Genomic DNA, 22964 nt, shown 5'->3' with positions numbered 1-22964 from the left:
GCAATTTCATCATGTGCCCAGAAGGCAGAGAGCTGGAAATATTTGGTGAACAGAACTAATGACTATCACAGTTACCCAAAAAATTGCTCTATTATGGTTTCACATATCTTTGCTTTCTCTGCCTGGCTAAGCTATGAAATCAGAATCTGCAACTTGAAAGGCTCCCAAGAAATTCTTTTGATTCACTGATTCTACATAGATAGATGAGTTCAATATAAAGTGTGATTTAAATAAATTAATTATGTCCTCTTAGAACTTCCCCCCAATACTAAATATGTAGATGCTCCTTCACTTATGATGGGTTACATCCCAATAAAACCATCACAAATTGAAAATTCATAAGTAAACAATTATAACAAGATTCTGTTATAAGCAACAAATTATAACCAGATTCTGTTATAAGCAACAAATTATAACAAGATTCTGTTATAAATTACAAATTATAATATGATTCTGTTATAAGCAACAGAAAACACACAAAGACACTAGGTTAGGTATATTAAATAGGAAACAGTAACTTATAAAGAAAAGGAATTTCTTTATTAAAGTTCTGGATCCTGGGAAGTCTAAGGTTGAGGGGCCACATCTGGAGAGACAATTCTTATGGGTGAAGCCACTGTAGAATCCTGAGATTGTTCAGGGCATCACATGGCAAGGGGGCAGAGCATGCCAGCTCAGATTTCTCTTCTTCCACTTCTTCTTCATATAAAGCCATCAGCCTCATTCCCATGATAACCCATTAATGCATTAATCCACGAATGATTAATCCATGAATAAATGAATGGATTAATCCCTTCATTAGAGTAAAGCCCTCACAACCCAATCACCTCTTAAAGGTCTCAGCTCTGAATACTGACACATTTGGGATTAAATTTCCTCACGGATTTTGGAAGAAACAAGTATTGAAACCATACCATCTACCAAACATCATAGCTTAGCCTAACCTATCTTAGACATGCTCAGAGCACTTTCAGTACAGTATTCAATAAAAGACATGAGTTATTCAACACTTTATTATTAAAATAGGCTCTGTGTTAGATGATTTGGCTCAGCATCTGGAGACAGTATTGTACCACATATCGCTAGTCCAGGAAAAGACCAAAATTCAAATTCAAAGTAGTTTCTACTGAATGTATATTGCTTTTGCACCATCATAAAGTCAAAAAATCCTAAGTCAAGACACTGTAAATCAGGGACTGTCTGTATTTAAATCCAGTTCTGGGATCACACTAAAATTGAGCTAAGAGCCCAGGAAGGAATCACCTGGGTATCAAATCCAGGTATAATCAACAAAATAGTTATTCAAAGACCAACTGTATTCATTTTTCCACAAATGCTACAATCCATTAAAGAATCATGCATGTAAATCTGACACTACGATAATCCCTTTCTTTACTTTCATTGTATTTGCTGTGTAAATCTACACATTAGGAACCATCCACACATTGCTGAAGAGAAACAGCCACTCATGCTGTCTATGCTCACTTTAAGATCATGGTCATAAATCCAAAATGTCTAGGACTCTCCAATCTTTATCTCCATACCTCATTTGTCGCAGGAATTCTAGATTCATATATATCTTGGTATCTCTGCTGTGATGTCTGTTAGGTCTCTAAAACCTAACCCAGCCAAAACCGAACCATCTATTTTCACGACCTGCAAAGCTGTTTCTTTCTCAGTTCTTCCCATGTCTGAAAGCTGCAGCATTTACCCAGTTTGTCAAGCTAAAACATAGGAATCCTCCTGATTCCTTTCTCTCCCTTATTCTAAATCAAACCTACTAGCAAGTCTTGGGAACTTTACTGCTAAAACATACGCATGATCTAAGAATTCTTCACTAGGTCCTCTATTAGCCTACTCTAAGACCGACTTCAACTTGGACTACTGTTAAAACCTCCTAACTGATCTGTCTATTATCACAAGCTCCCTACTTCCAAATCCATTTTCCACACAGTGATAACTCCCTACTTCCAAATCCATTTTCCACATACTGATAATAGCAATCTTTTAAAGACAACATCAGTCCATGTCATTGCCATTAAAATTTACCATTATACTTTGAATAAAATTTAAAGACCATTGGCCTTCAAAGCTTATTTCATTGATACATACATCCCATACCACTCCCTCTCATTCCCCTACATGGTACATATTTCTACTCCTTCAATACAGTGGATTTGCTCACCTGAGGGCCTTTGCATTACCTTTCTTTCAATCTTTGCAGGATGTCTTCTTGTCATTTAGGCTCAGCTTAAATGCCAATTTCCTGACCATTCTATATAAAAAGGAACTACCTCATCACAATCTTTTGCATCACCTTAATTATCTGCATATTTCTTTATTATTTTACAATGTGTCCATGTTTATTTATTCTTTTTCACTTGTTTCACACCACTAAAACATAATCACAGCTGTTTTGCTCACCACCATGTCTTCTATCCTCTGTGCCTAAGTCACTGTCTGGCTCACATTAGGTACTCAGCAAATATTTGTTGAAAAGATGCTTATGATTTCAAAATACACAAAGTACATGGCATGAGCAGGGAAGGTACAAAAGTTACATAACACAACACTTGATACTTTGTAATTATTCTCGAATTTCAGATGATAAAAATTAGATTATAAATTATTAAACATAACAAAGACAAATGCTTTCGTAGTGTAATTTTTCCACAAGTAATTAACCTGACTTGGAAGACAGTTTACATTCAAACCTAGACAGTCGGGTACTGGAAAGGGAAAACAGAATGAACATGAGCAAGAGTTGGGGCATTTACCAATATTGAACATTTATCATGTGCCTGGCATAATATAATTGTCATTTCTTTAATTTTAACGAGGTAGGTATTGCTATTCCCATTTTAGAAATTATAATATTGAGGCATAGACTCATTAAGTAGCTTGCTCACATAGTGGTGAGCCCTGACACAGGAGCAGCAGTATCTACAACTAGAAAAGTAGTGATAACTCAGGAATAAAAGGTGTAACAGCCACATGGAACAAAAAAAAAGGAGCCCATATAGCCAAGACAATACTAAGCAAAAAGAAAAAGGCTAGAGGCATCATGCTACCTGACTGCAAACTATACTACAAGTCTACAGTAACTAAAACAGCATGGTACTGGCACCAAAACAGATATATAAACCAATGGAACAGAACAGAGGCCTCAGAAATAACACCATACATCTACAACCATCCAATGTGTGACAAACTTGACAAAAACAAGCGAGGGGGAAAGGATTCCCTATTTAACAAATGGTCCTGGGAAAATTGGGTAGCCATATGCAGAAAACTGAAACTAGATCCCTTCCTTACACCTTATACAAAAATCAACTCAAGATGGATTAAAAGACTTAAACGTAAAACCTAAAAGTATAAAAACCCTAGAAGAAAACCTAGGCAATACCATTCAGGACATAGGCAAAGACTTCATGACTAAAACACCAAAAGCAATTGCAACAAAAGCCAAAATTAACGAATGGGATCTAATTAAACTAAAGAGCTTCTGCACAGCAAAAGAGACTATCATCAGAGTGAACAGGCAACCTACAGAATGGGAGAAAATTTTTGCAATCTATCCATCTGACAAAGATCTAATATCCAGAATCTACAAGGAACTTAAACAAATTTACAAGAAAAAAACAACCCCATCGAAAAATGGGTGAAGGATATGAACAGACACTTCTCAAAGGAAGACATTTATGCAGCCAACAGACATATGAAAAAAAGCTTATCATCACTGGCCATTAGAGAAATGCAAATCAAAACCACAGTGAGATACCATCTCACTCCAGTAAGAATGGCGATCATTAAAAAGTCAGTAAACAATAGATGTTGGAGAGTATGTGAAGGAATAGGAATGCTTTGACACTGTTGGTGGGAGTGTAAATTAGTTCAACCATTGCGGGAGACAGTGTGGTGATTCCTCAAGGATCTAGAATCAGAAATACCATTTGACCCAGCAATCTCATTACTGGGTATATCCCTAAAGGATTAAAAATCATTCTACTATAAAGACACATGCAGACTTAACGTTTATTGCAACTCTATTTACAATAGCAAAGACTTGGAACCAACCCAAATGCCCATCAATGACAGACTGGATAAAGAAAATGTGGCACATATACACTATGGAATACTACCCAGTCATAAAAAATAAGGAGTTAATGCCATTTGCAGGGACATGGATGAAGCTGGAAACCATCATTTTCAGCAAACTAACAGGAACAGAAAACCAAACACTGCATGTTCTCACTCACAAGTGGGAGTTAAGCAACGAGAACACATAAACATAGAGAGGGGAACATCACATACTGTGGCCTGTCGTCGTGGGGTCGGGGGAAAGAGGAGGGAGAGCATTAGGACAAATACCTAATGCATACGGGGGCGTAACACCTAGATGACGAGTTGATGGGTGCGACAAACCACCATGGCACATGTATACCTACCTATGTAACAAACCTGCATGTTCCACACATGTACCCCAGAACTTAAAGTATAATACATAATAATAATAAAAATGGTGTAACAACAAGGGAACAACCCCCACTAACAGAAGTGTAATATCCCATTATTCTCCATAAAGATCACACCATGTCTGAGATATAAACAGAGTTTGGGGTGCATGACTTTAATGGAACACTGGAAAATTGTATGCATTCAGTGAAAAGCAAATCCAACTAAGAGAATGATTGACAACAATATAATACACAAGAATGTTAAAAACTTAGGCTCTTTTAGCTTGCAGAAGAAAAACTCCAGAGTACAAAATGGTCTTCGAGTTAAATAGAATTATATCTAATTTAGTGATAGAGTTTTAATTGTAGGTCTTAATGTGAAAATCAAATTATCCTGAAAAATCCTTAGGAAAATACCATAGTCCAGCATGTTATACAAATTTCAGTTGGTCCAGCACCCCAGGATCAACAGGTTTCCTCCTATTTTAGGATTTATGGCTATTTGTTTTCCATGAAGCACTAGAAAATGTTACATGGTCGCCTTGTGTTTAGTTGCATGTAAAGGTTTATCTTTAAAAGCAGTGCTTACATAACAGAAAGATAGTGGGAACTCAAACAGCTAGGGAAAGGAGATATATGTTTCCCATTTCATTTTCACTCCTGGGCATATGCTGGACTAGAATGCCCAGCACTATTTAAATTGTTCCCTTTCCTCTCTCTCTCTTCCCTCCCCCTTTTTATGTAGGAGAGGGGAATAGAGAGAATATGATGCATTTGCATCATATTTTATGTACTCAACATGACTCTATTTTATATGAGTGACTTTAATGTAGATTTATCTGATATGATTCAGAAGGCAAAACTGTGATCAAAGAGTAGACATTACCAGGATAAATAGGCTTTCATTTAAAGTAATATGCCTTATTGTCCCACAAAGCATTTATGTAATGGTTACATGCCATATATTATTATTTTGGATTAGATAATTAATAATTTCCATCCCAATATTATAACAATACATTTGTGAAACAAGTAGACAAAATGAAACAAAAAAATAAGAATGACTTTATGCTATTTTAGATTGACATTATTATTTCCTTTATTGCTTGTAATTCAAATGGGAGTATAATTACTAATAAATTTAGGATTCTTAGAGTACATAATAATCTATGATATTCCAAACATTCAGAATGAATGAGTTACTGGATTCAATTCCTTATCATTGTAAATTATTTCAAATGTAGGACAGGATTACAATAATTTTCAAGTTTCAAAAAATGCCAAAGGCAGTAAGCAATTAAGTAAAATAATATAAATGTCAAGAGAAATAAGAATTTTCAAAATTTCAGGTAACTTCCACCAACAGGAAATTTCAATCAGGTTCATGGTGCCTGTGAAAGACAATCCAGGAATGCATTTTAGTTAGTAGTTGATTAAACGGGCTGAAGAAAACCCCTTCTGTCTTCCTATACATTGCAAAACGCCATCTTTACTAAAAATACAAAAATTAGCTGGGCGTGGTGGCGGGCGCCTATAATCCTAGCTACTTAGGAGGCTGAGGCGGGAGAATCGCTTGAACCCAGGAGGCAGAGATTGCAGTGAGCCGAGATCTTGCCACTGCATTCCAGCCTGGGTGACAGAGTGAGGCTGTCTCAAAATATCCTGAAACAATATATTGTTTCAGGATGATGCAGGGGCAAGGTCATTCAGGGCACGTAACCTATGGTAATGAGTGTAGACTAAGTACAAGGGGAAGGCACTGGAATACTCTAGGAAAGGGATGGAAAGTCTGGAGACATGAGGAGAAGTATAAAGATATAATCCAATTTGTGTTTTCATAAGTTCACTATGTGGAAAACAGTTTAGAGGTCAGAGAAGTGGAAATGGGAAAAAAAGGGAGTAGGCTGCAGTCATGCATGCAGAAGGGTCATGGCTTAGACTAGGTTAGTGGCAGCAGAAGTAGAAAACATGAGATTAAATTCTAAGATATTTTAGAAGCATAAAGTATGAGACTGACAAATGGAGTAGAGCTAGGGGTGAGAGAAAAGAAGAAGCTACAGATAACTCTTAAATTTAAGGCTTTAGTTGCTGTATAGACCAGTGGTCCCCAACCTCTGGTCCATGGCCTAAGAGGAACCGGGCTGAACAGCAGTAGGTGAGTGGTGGGTGAGTAAGTAAGCTTCATCTGTATTTACAGCTGCCTCCCATCACTCACATTACCACCTGAGCTCCACCTCCTGTCAGATCAGCAGCGGCATTAGATTCTCATAGGAGCACAAATCCTATTGTGAACTGTGCATGCGAGGGATCTAGGTTGTGTGCTCCTTATGAGAATCTAATGCCTGCTAATCTGTCACTGTCTCCCATCACCCCCAAATGGGACCATCTAGTTAGAGGAAAACAAGCTCAGGGCTCCCACTGATTCTACATTATGGTGAGTTGTATAATTATTTCATTATATATTACAATGTAATAAAGAAATAAAGTGCACAATAAATGTAATGTGCTTGAATCACCCCCAAACCATCCCCCCACCCACCCCAGGTCCATGGAAAAATTGTCTTCCACAAAATCAGTCCCTGGTGTCAAAAAGATTGGGGACCTCTGGTACAGATGTAGTACCATTTTCCAAAAAGGGGAAGATTCTGCTGGGTTAGATCTACTAAATATTTTCTTTCCCATATTATACAAAAGGCCTATCTATTACTTCATTTACTTGGTAATTATTGAATATCTACTATGTGTTAGGTTATGCTAGTGTATAATATTTTCTTTTTTGTAACTGTCTATTTTTACTGAATTCCCAATTTCAGGTTATTTTTTGAACTCTATCAAATGTAATATATTTTCTCACCTAGAGTTACTTATCGGTGCATCCATCCTTGGTTAATGAAAAACAGTAGCAAATTTTTTCTTTGTTATTTGTGCCTCCCTCTAGTATTCATTTTAATTGGGCATTCTAGATGTACTTGGAACTATTACACCAATTGGCCTCATTATCACATTGTACTGTAATTATTTATTGGTGTGTTTCTGAAATTACATCCTATCCTCCTTGAGGGAAAGTGCCTGGTCTCTTTTGTTTGGTGCTATAGTCCCAGCATAGGACACAGTGCTTGGCACACAGTAGGTACATCATTACTATATTAAGGTGGAGATAAAAGGCAGAGGCCTATAACCATTGACTAAGGATAATGTGTAATGCCAAATTTTCATTCTTATGATGGGTTCGTTTTCCTCTTCTGGAAGTTATTGGTGTATGTTCCTGACAGCTTAGATGGAAGACTCCAAAAATATACTTGAGACCTGAAAGACCATCTTATTATTCAGTGAGAACACTGAGATTCTCATCTGCCTTATTTGCCCACATAGCAGTTGAGAACAGATAAAATGTTCTCCAACAGTTTCTATGTTTTATATGGTGCCATTTATTGCTTGACCCAAGATAAACCTCAATAAATAGAAAATTATCATTTTCATGATTTCCTTGAAATGGGATATATAGGTCCATTTGATTTTATATTAATATCTCATTACTTCATTGGTTTGCTAAATTGATTTGTTCAATTCATATCCTATTCTCTAAAGTTGGGAAATTTCTAGAACATCATATATCATGGTCCTAGGGAAAATACTCTTTAAAATCAGCACTATATCCATAACAGAATGTGGCAGTGAAAAAGTTGATTTTCTCTGTATTCCGTAAGGAGAATATCATATAACCCCAAGTAAGAGAAACCCCATGCCTTCAGATCACAATCAAAACACATGTCCAGAGAAAATATTTCCTGTGGTTGGGGCAAACAAGAACCTCTATGACAAGGAAGGTTTTCAGAGGCTACAATACACCTTCCTGAGTAACCCTTCTTAGGGCACAATTTGAAGAAAGCTTGCTGATAAATTACTTATAGGTGCAATTAAGTTCAACAATGAAACAAATGAAATGATGTAAAATGATATAATATCAATGCATCACAATATATACATTTGAGTATATACATATAGCAGCATGGAAAAGGGAGCTTTTCCAGTCTTTTGAGAAGTCAATCCCCATGACTTGTTTTGTTTATCCATCTTTTGTGGTAGGTTGATTTCTAAAGTAAGATAGATGATTTATTTTGGTAAAGACTAAGTTTACCAAATAGCTTTCAATAACTGATGAGGCTTCCCTGATCTCTGGTAGTAAGAGGATAGCAACCTCAAATGTTTCTCAATTCATCCCTGCTGTTCCTTCCCATCACATTCACTATTACACCAATTACAGTCACTATTCTTCAGATAACTCTTCCTGGGTTACTACTAGAGTATCTTCCTATCTTCACTGCCAACCCATAAACTTTCCTTCCATCCAATATATGGTTTCCAGGAAAATTTTTGTAAAGCACTGTTCATTATGCCATTATTTGGCTCAAAACCTTTTAACAGTTCTTGTAGCATTCATAAAAGAAGTCCAAATAAATGTCTCTTTGTGCTCTACGTTCTGCCTATCTTGCCAGCTTTATTCATATTTCTAAGCACCTCAATGATATAGGCATTGGTCCTTAATCTTTCAGACTCCTTCTCCATGCGTTTGTTTTATACAGTCTGTTCCCCTGATAGGATAGCCCTTCTTTTTAGTAAGGGACTATCCCAGATTTCTCTAACAAAAAGAACAAAACAAAAACAAACCACCACCATGGCTTCGATCAAGCTAGACATTTATTTTTCTCACACAACAGTCCAGAGGTAGCTGGGTGGTCCATGGTGGGTATGCTGCCCTGCTCTCTGAGACTGTCCATGATTCCTCCTATCTTGCTTTCCCATCTCCTACCATGGTTTTCTTAAATGTTAAATGGCTGAGAAGGAAGAAAGAGACATAGGAATGTATGCCCAATCATTTTATGGGCAAGATCCCCAAATTGCCCATATCATTTCCATTTATATCTCATTAGCAATGGCTTTGTCACATGGCCACCCATCACTGCTAGTGAGGCTGGGAATTGTAGCCTCTAGGTTGATAGGCACATGCGCTGTTAAACCCTGTGGATAGAGCAGGTGGTGGAAAGGAGTTCTGTTACTAAAGGAAATAAGGGGACGCTGTGGATTGGGTTCAGTTAGAACTCTCTTTCTTTCAGTTTATGCCTTTAGAAATAACATTCATCGTCAAAGCCAAACTCAAATAACACCTCCTCAGGTGTTTACACCTTTAGAAACAACATTCATCTCCAAAGCCAGACTCAAAGAACACTTCCTCCTGGTCAGTCTTCTCTGATTTTATCCTATCTCCTTATTCCATATAGCTCCAAAAGGATTAGCAACTCTCTTTCCTCTGAAATTTCATAGCTTTCATACCTACTATGGAATTTGGCACAATCTAGACATATTATAGTTAGCCATATACATATTAAAGATAGTTTGTCAGAAAACGTAATGTGGCCCAAAAGCAAACAACATATGTGTGCTATTCATTACTCCTCCTTCATTGTTCTATTAATACACAAAGACAAAGACAGAGGCTGTATCAACTTCTTATTCTGTATTTCTAGAAGTCATTTATACAGGAGTAAACATTCAATAATGGTGGTAATGATGACATTGCTTCATCCAATACACTGATAATTTATCTTCATTTACTACAAAAATAACATTTTACAAAGTAACATATACATGTTTGATCTAGAGAAATAAGTTTTAGAAATTGTTTAGAAACAAGGTTATTGTAAAAGATTTTCAATTAAACAAAATATGATGTCCTAAAATTTTACTAAAAGTATTTTTGAATAATGATGTTTAAACAAAGCATGTTTGTGCTTTTGTCCTTTAGTAACAATTTTCCAAAAACAAAGTCATTGAATAATACTAATGGATCATTATATATTTTTAATTTCTTAGGTTTATTTTTTATTCTCATATCTGATTTCTTTCTTCCATTTGCTGACCTCTGTTACTTTGGGGGTTCATATCTTCTTATTTTGGCATAACTAGTTTATACTTTTCAGACAACATGAAACAGTCTACATTTCTAGTGGGTAAAATATTTTATTTCATAATTTTTACTACGGACCAAATACTTACTTTACATTGAGTTACATATCATACTAGATGATTTAAGTTATAGAATTTCACTGCTACAGTGTAAATTTTGGATACAGTATACCAAAAAAAAATACCTCCTATTTTTCCTTTAATATTGAACCATAAATTATGAGTGGGGAGTCATTTCCTTTGATTAATAACTTTGCCGGCCATGTATAATGAATATTTACACTTTATGTTGGTAGAGTGCTTAAAATGCCTGGAACAATAACTATTATCAAGCCAAATTTAGAGAAATTGTATGTATCAAAGTCTTTCAAATGACAGGAGTATAACATGTAGGAAACATATGATAAATCCCCTTTACTTAAAACTCAGAAAGATTATAAAAGCCTCCTATAAACATTTTTTTTAAAACAGACATCTGAGTCTGTCAGTAATTTAAAATTTAAATGTATGTAATAGCCTGGGGGAATTGTAGTAAGGGTTGTTCCCAGGGTGAGTTATAAACATCGAAATATTTTTTTAAAACACCTATGTAAGCTCCAATGAAACATATTATCTTGAAATTATGTTAAAGTAGAACTTACAATTCATGCACTTACAAGACCAAGCCTATGATACATTTAATAATCATGCTTTAAAAGGCCATAAATCTGTGTTTAATACAGAATACATTAAAAAAAATTTGTCCTTTTTGTATACTTAAAAAATCTACTCAGGCAAACATTCTCTTAAAGTGTAACTGTTGATTTTATTGGCAAATCTATAATAATGCATATGATCAATCTTTATTGAATTATTTTGGGTCACAAACACAATAAATCATCTTTGAAGTGCACTGACCATAATCAGTATACTCTGGAACAAGGCCAAGGGGCCATTAATCAAAATATGCAGCAAGCAAAGTGAGAGCCACAGCCTGACCAGTTAGGTAAACATAGAGTGAAGCTAATAAAAACCTATCTCGTTTTAAAACCACCACCGTGTTTACTTTTGCAACTAAGATAAACATTATGATAAAATTAAAGTTGTGTAAAAAATGAGGTTTGCTCATGATGACCAGAGTAAATATATAGCAATTGAACATTCATTTTATGTACCTAATTTGACATTTAAAAAGTCTAAAGTTCAGGTACCAAAAATCTACAAAAATTAGATATTTGAATTTGATGATTATATTATCCATCTAAATTTAAAAAACATAATTTTCAAATACTTTGAGATTGAAACTTTGAATACGTTGCTAGCAATTTTTAAGAATCAAGGTATGAAAATAAATTCTTTTTGAAAAGAATCTGAAAAGATGGGATGGTCAACTACCCCATTTTAAGTTGGCACATGCAATTTCATCTCCTCTCTCTATATGTATTTCTAAAATGTAAACAACAACAAAAAAAACTCAAAAGGCAAACACTGTTGTGAGGGTACAAATTGTTATAGCTTTCCTGGAGAAATTCCGGCAAAACATACATACATGTATGTTTAATATATGTGTAATTCCATATATAACTCTCTCTACATATAAACTATTATATATCTCAAATTAATCAACTGCTTTTAAAACATAGTCTTCCAAAGATATTATTTTCCTCCCACATTACACCATATCGATTGCTAGATGGAAGAAAAAAAAAGTTGTGGGTTATAGCATAACTGGTGTGAGCCTAGTTTTGTCAATGAAGTGTGGAAGAGAGAGGGATCTGCAAAGACACAGAGTACCAGGTCTCAACGGTGGTCATCTCCGGGTGGGTGGGATTACGAGTTTCCCATATGCTCATTCTTTTGTTTCTGTGTGTTTTCTGATTTTTCTGGAATGAGCATGAACTGCTTTTATAATTGGGAAACAAATAAAATAAAGTTCATTTTATTAAAAAATAAACGAATTAATACCAGACTCTTACCCCCTCACTGTTTTAATTTTTATAATTCATAACATTAATAATAGAAACATAGGAAGAAGATATCAGAAAGCAAACAAATAATTTTCTTCAAAACTCCATTAAAAAGAAGAATCTTTATTAAGAGTGAATATTGCCACATAAACTCTATGTGACTGCAACTGAGTTACTGTGGGGAAATGAGCTCTTAGGACCCTGAAAAGCTTTAATAGATATAGTCACTTTGGTTTGGAAACCACAAAAATTCTGATGTTTATAACTCCTCAAAACAAAAGTGCATGGATTGTACAATTTCTTCAAGGATAATACTGTAAGCATCTGGCATAACAAAATAAGAATTGAGCTTTTGTAGGTTCAGGAAGACAATACCTTATACAAACTCTATCAGTGGCACTGCACTCTATGGAGGTGGGGAAATACTGGGCTGAAATACGCTACATCTTTTTCTGCCCCTTGTAGCCACAAGACTGTGATAAGATTGTGTAGTCCTAGCTAATTAAATAAAAAACTCACTCTAAGGTGTATGTGTTGTTTTGGCATCCGGTATTCATTTGAAATACTATTTAGTATTTTTATTGGTAAAAGCAACTTTACTACAAATTTTCTTTTATATTTGATGGACATAGTTTGTCCAGATACTTTGAAAGTTTACAAGATTAATAAAAAAATTCATTATAAAGCTCTGTGAATTTAATAATTTATATTTATTTTATATCTGTATTCCTTTTACAGTGATTTATATTTGTTCTGAAGTCTCTAAAAGCTTTGCAGAGCATTTCAGGTATTAACTGAAGTCATTTCTCTCTGTATATTGAGTCAAAATAAAAGGAAAGCTTCCCCACCCCCCAAAAAGTGGTTCTCAGATAAAATAAAATGCTCAAAATCCATTCCCACATATATTAGTGCACCCACAGATCTGGAACACAATTCCAAATATTTCAATTTAGAACTTTATGACTGATGTACTCCCCTCGCTCTGCACAAAATTATTTGTGTATATCTTTGTCTCTCAAAAGATTATAAACCCAGTTGAGGAAGTAACCAGGCACAAACTCCGGAATAAAACACCGGCTGTGCTGCTCTGGCAAAAGAACTATATCTTTATGAGCCTTGGTTGCTTTTCATCTGTAAGAAGGATAAATTAATACCTATCTTATAGGGTTTGCGTGAGATTTAAATGAGAGATAACATATAAAGCGCTTATCAAGATTCTGATTTATTTTTATATCTCTCTCTCCTTCTATACCTTGTCACTATAACAATGACTTAGGGTTGCAATAAATTTTCAACTAAATTTAAAAACTATTATGATTTTGTTTTATAGATAAGTATTTAGTTTTTCTCAGAATGTAAAATAACCCTGTGGTATTTATCAAGTACTTAATATGTTACATTGTAAAATACCTATAAACAGTTAAATTTTAAAAATGAATACTTTTCTCATGGATATTTCATATTTTTAATTGCTTCATGAATTTTAATCAATAATAGCTAATAAATGTGGAAGTATTTTATTGCTAAATCATATTCATGTTTTGAAAGCGGTGAATAGTTAAATATACAATAGATTTATAAATATTGAGAAGGACCTTACAGATCATCTAGTATAATCCTTTCATTTTTAGATGAGAAAACTGAACCTTGGAAAGGTAAAATGACTTGCATAAAGTCTTGTAGACAAAAAAAAAAAAAAAAATTAGGCCATAGTACTTATGACCACTTCTTCCCCTACTTCTGTTTCTTTGTTCTTGGGTTGCAGAGGTAGAGAAGCTAAATAGTGGAATCACATGTAAGATGTCTGGTGGGAATGTTGGAAGGGACTGAAAGTCATGCAATCAAAAGGGCCTAGGAAACTGAAGTTTAGAGGTAGAGACTGATGTATTTTCACCCGGAAGTAGCAAACTAACCACATCTGCGTTTATTTGCGAGTCTACAGATAGAGTACATGAACCTAATTGATGTTTATGTTTTTGATGACAAGCTGTCAGAGAAAAAAATCATGCTTCAGGAAGGGAGGAAAACAGGTAGCAGTCTTAATTTTAAAACTTAAGGGCCAGCCATTAGTAATTGGGAATGTCTTACTCAGGTTTTTTTTAAGAGCTAAGGCTTATTTTTGCTGTTGTTTTATAGAAGCTTCTTTTTTTTAATTAAAAAAAATTGGGAAAGTACAACTAGTATTTAAAATTTTTAACAGCCATAAAATTTCAGTCTCCTCTATTCAAAATGCAAAAAAATCCTATAGTATTAAAAAAAACAAAATACATAATTTAACATTTTGTTTTATTTGAGCAAAAGAGGAGGCATTATACAGTAGGGTATCAACCACTAAACATCTGACTGATACATGCTAAACTAAATTTCTCTTAATCTTTAAAATGCTCCCTGACATCTAACAGGTGTTTTTCATTTCTACATAGGGGCAGTCTGCCTAAAAGGCCTACAATGATATAATTAGCAGACCATTCCCAAAAGCTGATATGGTTTATATCAACTTTGTCAACTTTTAAAATGGTGAAAATATATAACATAAACATTGACACGATTACCTAAACATGGAAAAGAAAAGGAACATAATATTAATTGTCTGTATGTTTGGAGAAACAAACACACTACCTTTATTAAAAAGCTAAACAAAAATATTTAGTCTTGATTCAGAGCTAAACTTCTTTCATCTCTGTATCATGCATATCAGAAACCTGCTTAAGCAACACAGTGTACTCAGAAAATGTTAGCAACCTAAAACCTTACCTTTGCTTCACACATAGAGTGAAAAGACCTAAGATGCAGCTCTCCAACATAAAACCAGTATTTCCTTCTTCCCGCAAACCATGAGTCATTATCAGACAAAACAACTGGACTGAAAGTTCCATGAGGACAGGAGCTGTGTCTATTTTCTACTTTCTGGGATCCTCAGCATGATCAATATTATGCCTGGCACATAATTCAATTTCAACTCATTACTCACTTGTCTACTAATTGATTGAATGAAGTACTTAGTTTCTGGAACTTTTCAAACTGCTTATAATTTTATTCTTTCCCATATTAATCCATAGGAATAGTTTGGCTATTTCAATGTTTGTAAATTGAAAATATTTTTGGTTCACTATATAAAAGAGATCACACTATGCCTTGAACTCTACGAGCTCTATCAAGGGGTTAAAAGCTATGAATAAATTCAAATGATAAACACAAACCAGAAAGAATTTAGTGCACAATGGGTTTTTGCATATATTGTCTAAAGACATTAGGGATCCAGCATAGTATAGAGATAGCATTTTTAAGTATATGTAGATCAGGCCAATTGCGGAGAGAACAAAAACACAATGATAGACAAAATAATCCCACTATACAGTGTTGATATGCTAGAAACTAAAACATGTTCCCACTAGGCTACCAGTTTCCTGATGGCATGAATTGTGCTTCTTTGCACCCTTATGGTCTACAACAGAATTTTAAAGCTTTTTGCTCTCAGGAACCCTTTATATTTTAAAAAATTTTTGAGGGTCGCAAGAGTTTTGACTCCACATTTTAGTTTATGTAGACTATTTGCCATATTGAAAATTAAACCTGAGAAAATTTAAACAGATTCATTAATTCATTTAAAAATAACACAAATCCAGTATATGATAATATCAATAATATATTCTTTATGAAACACATTTTCCAGAAAAAAATGTTATGAGGGCATTGTTTTATACTTTTCAAATCTGGTTGATAGCTGGTTTGATTGAAAACAGTTGGATTTTCACCAGCTTCTGCATTCAATCAGCAGTGAAATGTTATTTTAATTGAAGGATATAAGAAAATTCAGCCTCACACAGGTATGGAATTTAAGAAGGGACGACCTTAGGGACCCCTATAAAGGGCCATTGGGAAACCCCAGGTACCCTCATTCCATACGGTGAAAATCACTGAACTATAAAATCATCTGCCACAGTATCATCATTCAATAACTATTTACTGAATTAACAAAAACTTTAGAAAAAATAAATTCTCAGAGCATATATACACATACCCAAAGATACAAATGATTTGCACATTCATTTTGGATTAAACTGATAATATTCTTTATAAACGCTCATTGTTTTGCTGTAACGAAATATTAAGTGTTTCAACTTCGCAACTCATCACACCTAAATTGAAATATAGACTGATGCAGGGTAATCAGAACCAAAGAGTGAAAAACAGTGAAAACAAAGTACACAATGCCAAAACTTGATAGAAATAAACAGATGATGAGAAAGAGACATTTTACTTGAAAAAAATGCCAAGTATAACCAAATTAAATGGCTAATTTGAATGCTACACGGGTCTCTTTTAAGCAGTAAATTAGATTGAAACATTTTACTGAACACTAGTTGGATTCCAATATTTTTTGTATCCTACATGCCATTTCTAATTAATCTATAAAAACCATGAGAAAAAAATTTTTGCTTACGTTTTCAGCATTTCAGCTTTAAATATTAATAGAAATTAACCAAATACTGAAACAATATATTGATTCAAACATTTTACAACTCCAAAATGACATTTTCTTAAAAATAACTTTAAAAACGTTCAAAATGAAAATATAATTTTTAAGATCATATGCTAGATTTTCAAAAATGTCATCTCACTTCTTGGCAAAGAATAAAATGACTTACTTTTCCTTTTCTTGAAGCTGATTCTCCTGAGGAGCCATTTTAGGTTCTGTCCCAAGATTTCTTTGCATTCGCTGTCTCCTTTTTCTACTTGGTGCAATATCAGTGACATCAAGACTTGAAATAATGGAATCATCTTTACTTACAGCAGCTAAAATAAAATGAGATGAGAATGTGACCCAAGAAAATTATGCATATCATTTGTAAGTAAAGTATTAACTTGCTGTTTTAGCATTGACATAAGGTGACAATTAAAATATAGCAAAACTATTCTTTCAAATCTTTATGCAGATTTGTTGAATCAAGTCAGTTAGATGGCATATGATACTTTACTACTAACAAAAAACATTATGTATATTGTACACATGGAATAATCTGATCAAAATGATCTTTGATGCTGGGTAAACGTGTTCTTGGAGATTTAATGGAGCTAGTATTTTTATTAGGATTATAACTAGAAATCATAGCAACAATGACAAAACTGCATAGATTTTTTTTTATTATCTTTTAAGTTCTGAGATACATGTGCAGAACGTGCAGGTTTGTTACATATGTATACAAGTGCTATGGTGGTGTGCTGCACCCATCAACCCATCATCTATATTAGGTATTTCTCCTAATGGTATCCCTCCTCTTGCCCCTTACCCACTGACAGGCCCCGGTGTGTGATGTTTCCATCCCCATGTCCATGTGTTCTCACTGTTCAACTCCCACTTATGAGTGAGAACATGCAATGTTTGGTTTTCTGTTCCTGTGTTAGCTTGCTGAGAATGATGGTTTTTAGCTTCATCCATGTCCCTGCAAAGGACATGAACTCATCCTTTTCTATGGCTGCACAGTATTGCATGGTGTATATGTGCCACACTTTCTTAATCCAGTCTATCATTGATGGGCATTTGGGTTGGTTCCAAGTCTTTGCTATTGTAAATAGAGCTGCAATAAACATACATGTGCATATGTCTTTATAGTAGAATGATTTAGAATCCTTTGGGTATATACCCAGTAATGGGATTGCTGGGTCAAATGGTATTTCTGGTTCTAGATTCTTGAGGAATCACCACACTGTCTTCCACAATGATTGAACTAATTTACACACCCACCAACAGTGTAAAAGCATTCCTATTTCTCCACATCCTCTCTGGCATCTGTTGTTTCCTGACTTTTTAATGATCACCATTCTAACTGGCATGAGATAGTATCTCATTGTGGTTTTGATTTGTATTTCTCTAATGGCCAGTGATGATGAGCTTTTTTTCATATGTCTGTTGGCCGCATAAATGTCTTCTTTTAAGAAGTGTCTGTTCATATCCTTTGGCCACTTTTTAGTGGGGTTTTTTTTTCTTGTAAATTTGTTTAAGTTCTGTGTAGATTCTGGATATCAGCCCTTTGTCAGATGGGTAAATTGCTACAGAATGGGAGAAACTGAGTCGATTTTGAATATATTGCCCAAAGCTTAATTTTTTCTCCCTTAAGCCTGTTATTTTTACTGTGTAATTTCGCAGAATGAGTGGTTTTTCAGGTACACATATATTACATTCTGGCAGAAAAGCTTGCATGTTGAGTTCTCACTCTGTGTAGTTCATGCTTTACTTGATCTCTACGAGATAACTTGGACACTGTTGAACACTCTACTGAAATTCCTCTCTTGATTTTTTTTTTCTTAATAACTATTAATTTCCAGATCTTATGTTTTGGGCACTTTGCTATGGGTTTTCCATGTATTACCTTGTTAATCCTTAAAATTACTTCATAAAGTACTTATTATTACTATCTTCATTTTATTTATAAGGAAAACAAGGCTTCAGAGAGGTTAAGTGACTTTCCCAAATCACAAAGCCTTTGTTCTTATATTTTGTCATTATGACAATTAAAAATATTTTTTCCTAGTTGGTAAATTATTCTTTGATCACATACTAAGTGAAAACCCATCAAAGCATAGTTTACTTTCCAAAGCTGTTTAAGTTTTAGGACATTTTTTTACTAGCCTCTAAAAATGTATGGGGAATACATAAGGGTAAATTAAAAGGAAGTTGTTTTTTTTTTTTAAACACATTCAAGCTGAAAGATTTCCCAATGCTATTAAGCTAAGAGATGACTAATGAAAGTACAAGTATATGCTTGTCTATGAACAAAACTAGCAAAACTGTTAGAGGTAGAGGACATTTCAATTATAGATTTGTAAACTGGAGAAACATTATACTTAATGTTACAGCAGATATCTAGGAAAAAAGAATATTAAGTTTAAATTAAAATACAAGGCAAAATTTTTAAAAATAAAATTAGTGAAAAGTTCTGCCATTCACTTCAGAACTCCAAATGATGTCTTACAAATTGGCAACCAAAAAGGATACTGTATTTGGGAAGTGATTACATCATGTATTATAATGTCTGCAACTTACTTTAAAATACAACGTTACTAAAGGTATGTTAGTGAGGGTGGACTATAACCAAGATGTTTCTAGCATCTAATCAGGAATGCACCGACCAGGAGCAGGCTGACGGGATCAGAAATCTGTACTCCTAAGGAGGCCACTCCAGGTACTTTTGTTATTCATATTTCAATCAATAACCAATGACTTACTAATCAGTATACTGAATGACAAAACATATGCCTATTGATAAAAACAAAGCATGTAAACTAATTTGATGAATATTACATATGGGTTTTCATGAGTGAATTAAAAGTACTAGTGTTATACAGACTGGTTAAAATATTTTGGAAATACTGCCCATCATTTTATGGACAAGGCGTAAAAATCCCATGAGGCCTATTTATACCTAGAGATAACCTTCTGCTAAATTTTTAAATGGTTCTGTGTCCAGCTATGAACCCTGAACAACTGTGGTTGTTTGAAGTCAGGAAGAATCATCATTCCTGCTCAGGAATCTTTATATTTGTCAAAGATGAACATTTTCTATGAGGTAGTGACTGGGACACCTAAAAGGACCGAGAGCTTGCAATTTTTTTTCAAACTTATAGGACAGGTTCATGAATTATTTTGTGCTTACTTACAAGTAAATATTTAGTTAATAATTGTATGTGTGGCAAAATTTAATTTGAGAATTTTATTAATTGCCTTGAAACGAAATTGTAGGAGAAGTGTCTAATGTTCTCTTACTTCAAACTTCTTGGTGACTATCATTATTAAACTGAAGTTGTGTGTGACCAAGTACTTCTGGCCAGTTCACCACATTATGATTCATTCCTCTTGATAATTACAGTGTAACCTTTCTATAAAATTGGCATGAAGAAAAAGGGCTAGCTGTATAAGCTTAGTTACAGTTTAAATGGAATACATCTTTTTTGGTTTGTGTTTGCACCATGGGAAACAGTGTTCCCCTCAGTTTTTCACATAAATGTAATAGCAAACCATATTGTAATAGATTCTCTTACTTCAAATATTTCTTTAAAATGAAGTTTCGATATCTATCTAGCCTTTAATAAAAGGCAAAAACAATCCATTCTATCCTCTCTCCACCCTGAAACCAGGATAAAAAGGCACTACTTCAATACTTGGTACCTAAGTATTACATTGCTCATCTCGAATACTTTTCAAATTTCTTTTCTTTTTTTTTTTTTTTTTTTTTTTTTGAGACAGAATTTTCCTCTTGTTGCCCAGGCTGGAGTGCAATGGCGTGACCTCGGCTCACTGCAACCTCTGCCTCCCAGGTTCAAACAATTCTCCTGCCTCAGGCTCCTGAGTAGCTGGGATTTTAGGCGCCTGCCACCATGCCCGGCTAATTTTTGTATTTTTAGTAGAGACACGGTTTTACCGTGTTGGCCAGGCTGGTCTTGAACTACTGAGCTCAAGGGATCTACCCACCTTGGCCTCCCAAAGTGCTGGGATTACAGGCGTGAGCCACAGCGCCTGGCCTACATTTTTCAAATTTGAACCCATCCTGCCTCTTTCCTCCAATTGTGATAATGTTTGGTCTTTTCATTGTCTTTGGTCTTGATGCTAAATACTACAATTCTGTTCTGAAATTAGCTTCCTTGATCAATGACTGTCGGTCTCCAAATGAGCAATGCTATTTCACATACAACAGAAGCGATCTGAACTATATCAATAGGAGGTCACAGATAGGAGTTCAAAAATGTCTATAACATCCATTACCTTACATATATATCTGAGTGCAATAATTCAAGTTTTCACTTTCAAGTCTGGCATCTCATTGTTAAAAAAATCAATTCATTTTAAGTGTATTAGGTTATATGTATTCATTTTAGATATGAGAGAGAACTTGAATAGAGTTGGAAAAGAATGGCAAATGTTCAAAGGGTAATGAGGAGGAGGGTGGCCTTGTTGTAATGGCACGCATGAAAGGTGCAGGAAATTAGACAGGATAAATATGGGCAGCAGAAAAGAAATGGAAGGAGTAAGAAGGCAGAGATATGTTAAATCAGCTTGCAAGTTTTCAAATTCAGGCAGGAAAGTATGGATTCAATATTGACTGGGGAGGTTTTTTTCTTAAGATTCCACCTCCAGAATTCTCAGTTTTTAATATTGCAATCATTTTTTTTTTGTCATGACAACATGTCTTTCACCATTTCCAGGATTTTTTTTTTTCTTAAAAGAAGACAAAAGGAAAAAAAAAAAACACATTGCCAATTAACTTACTACAGCTGGAATACTGATTGGTATGGCCGTGGGATGAATTTTAAGTTCTTGTTAGGTTCACTGCATCTTGAAAATGGGGAATCTTTTCACAAGCCCTGTTATTGTGAAAGGTAGCTCCACAAAAAGCTACACTTCTTCTCATCTGACAGAAGAACTGCAGGATCTTGGCAACAGTAGTTCAGACATGAGAAAGGCAGGGAGTTAGCTTCCCTGGGTACTCTCAATGTCGGAATGAAATGACACTGTTGGCTAAGCTGCCAGGAATTTGGCTGAATCTCCTAAGTTAAATTACCTGGTAAACTTCAGCCTCTGACCAAGAAATCTTTAAATCTCAATATTTTTATAAATCATTTTTCATGTTTATAATTTGTTTTTATAAGGCCCTCATTATTATCTTGTATTTATAGATGTTTTTCTTTTCATATGATATATAGCTTGGCACACAGAAACAGTCTATAATACTTGAATGAAGATTGCCACCTCTCTTCCTCTTGCCCCGCCACACAGATATGCCCATCTCTAGGCCCCTCAAATACATACACACACACACACACACACCACACACACACACACACACACCCTAGTGTCGTGAAGCATGTTATTCACAGTTGTGGCAACGTAGCTCATAGAAGGAAGGAGGCACTAATCTTCAGGTGTTCTGTCCATGAAAAAAACAAATGTGTACTGTTTGCAAATGCCATGTACAGACAAACCAACCAACCACCCAACCATGAGTGGTTTCCCACTGCCTACAAAATAAAGTCCTAAGATCTTAGCCCTGCATTCAAATCCTTCTACAATGTGACCTTCACCTGCTTTTGTAACCACATCTCCCACAAATCTTCTACCATATATGTAAGCTATACCAAGGGCTACAGGGCAACAACATCTTTAACTTTTGTTCTGTACTTCCCCTGTTTTGAATGCCCTCTACTCCTTTACTGGCTCATCTATGTGCCTCCTTCTAGCACAGCCCAACTCATTTCAGTCATCCTAGTTTAGTAGTCCCAATCCACAGAAATCTTTCCTGTCTCTGTAGGACTCACAGTTTGATTCACTCATCTTATACATACAATCTTACATTGTTACTCTCTTTTTATGTTTATCTCTTGTTTCTCCAATTAAATTATGAATACACTATAGCTGGAACCCGTGCCTTGTGCTAAACCCTAACATATTACTCAGTAGTTTTATACAAGATAAATATGAAGACTGGATCTCTTATTTTCAAATGTGCATCTTATTTTTTAATCAAAAACTTACTTATAAACCTCCAGATGGGATGTAGGGTAAAGTGGAGTGAGAATGCCTGGGTCTGGGTCTCCAGTTCTG

General features: G+C 34.8%; 1 protein-coding gene across 2 annotated transcripts in view; it reads right to left on the bottom strand.

Annotated features, from left to right (window-relative positions):
• Positions 1-22964, bottom strand: part of XRCC4 (X-ray repair cross complementing 4) — a 281359-nt gene that overhangs the window by 75093 nt on the left and 183302 nt on the right. For both annotated transcript variants that reach the window (XM_012505143.2, NM_001280092.1), the window contains one exon: positions 17017-17164. In XM_012505143.2, the coding sequence (XP_012360597.1) occupies positions 17017-17164 (148 nt within the window). The remainder of the gene's footprint in view (positions 1-17016; positions 17165-22964) is intronic.

The sequence above is a fragment of the Nomascus leucogenys genome, chromosome 2 (genome assembly GCF_006542625.1).
Source record: "Nomascus leucogenys isolate Asia chromosome 2, Asia_NLE_v1, whole genome shotgun sequence".
NCBI lineage: Eukaryota > Metazoa > Chordata > Mammalia > Primates > Hylobatidae > Nomascus > Nomascus leucogenys.
The sequence above is the reverse complement of the archived record's forward strand: the minus strand, read 5'-3'. Positions and strand labels throughout refer to the sequence as shown.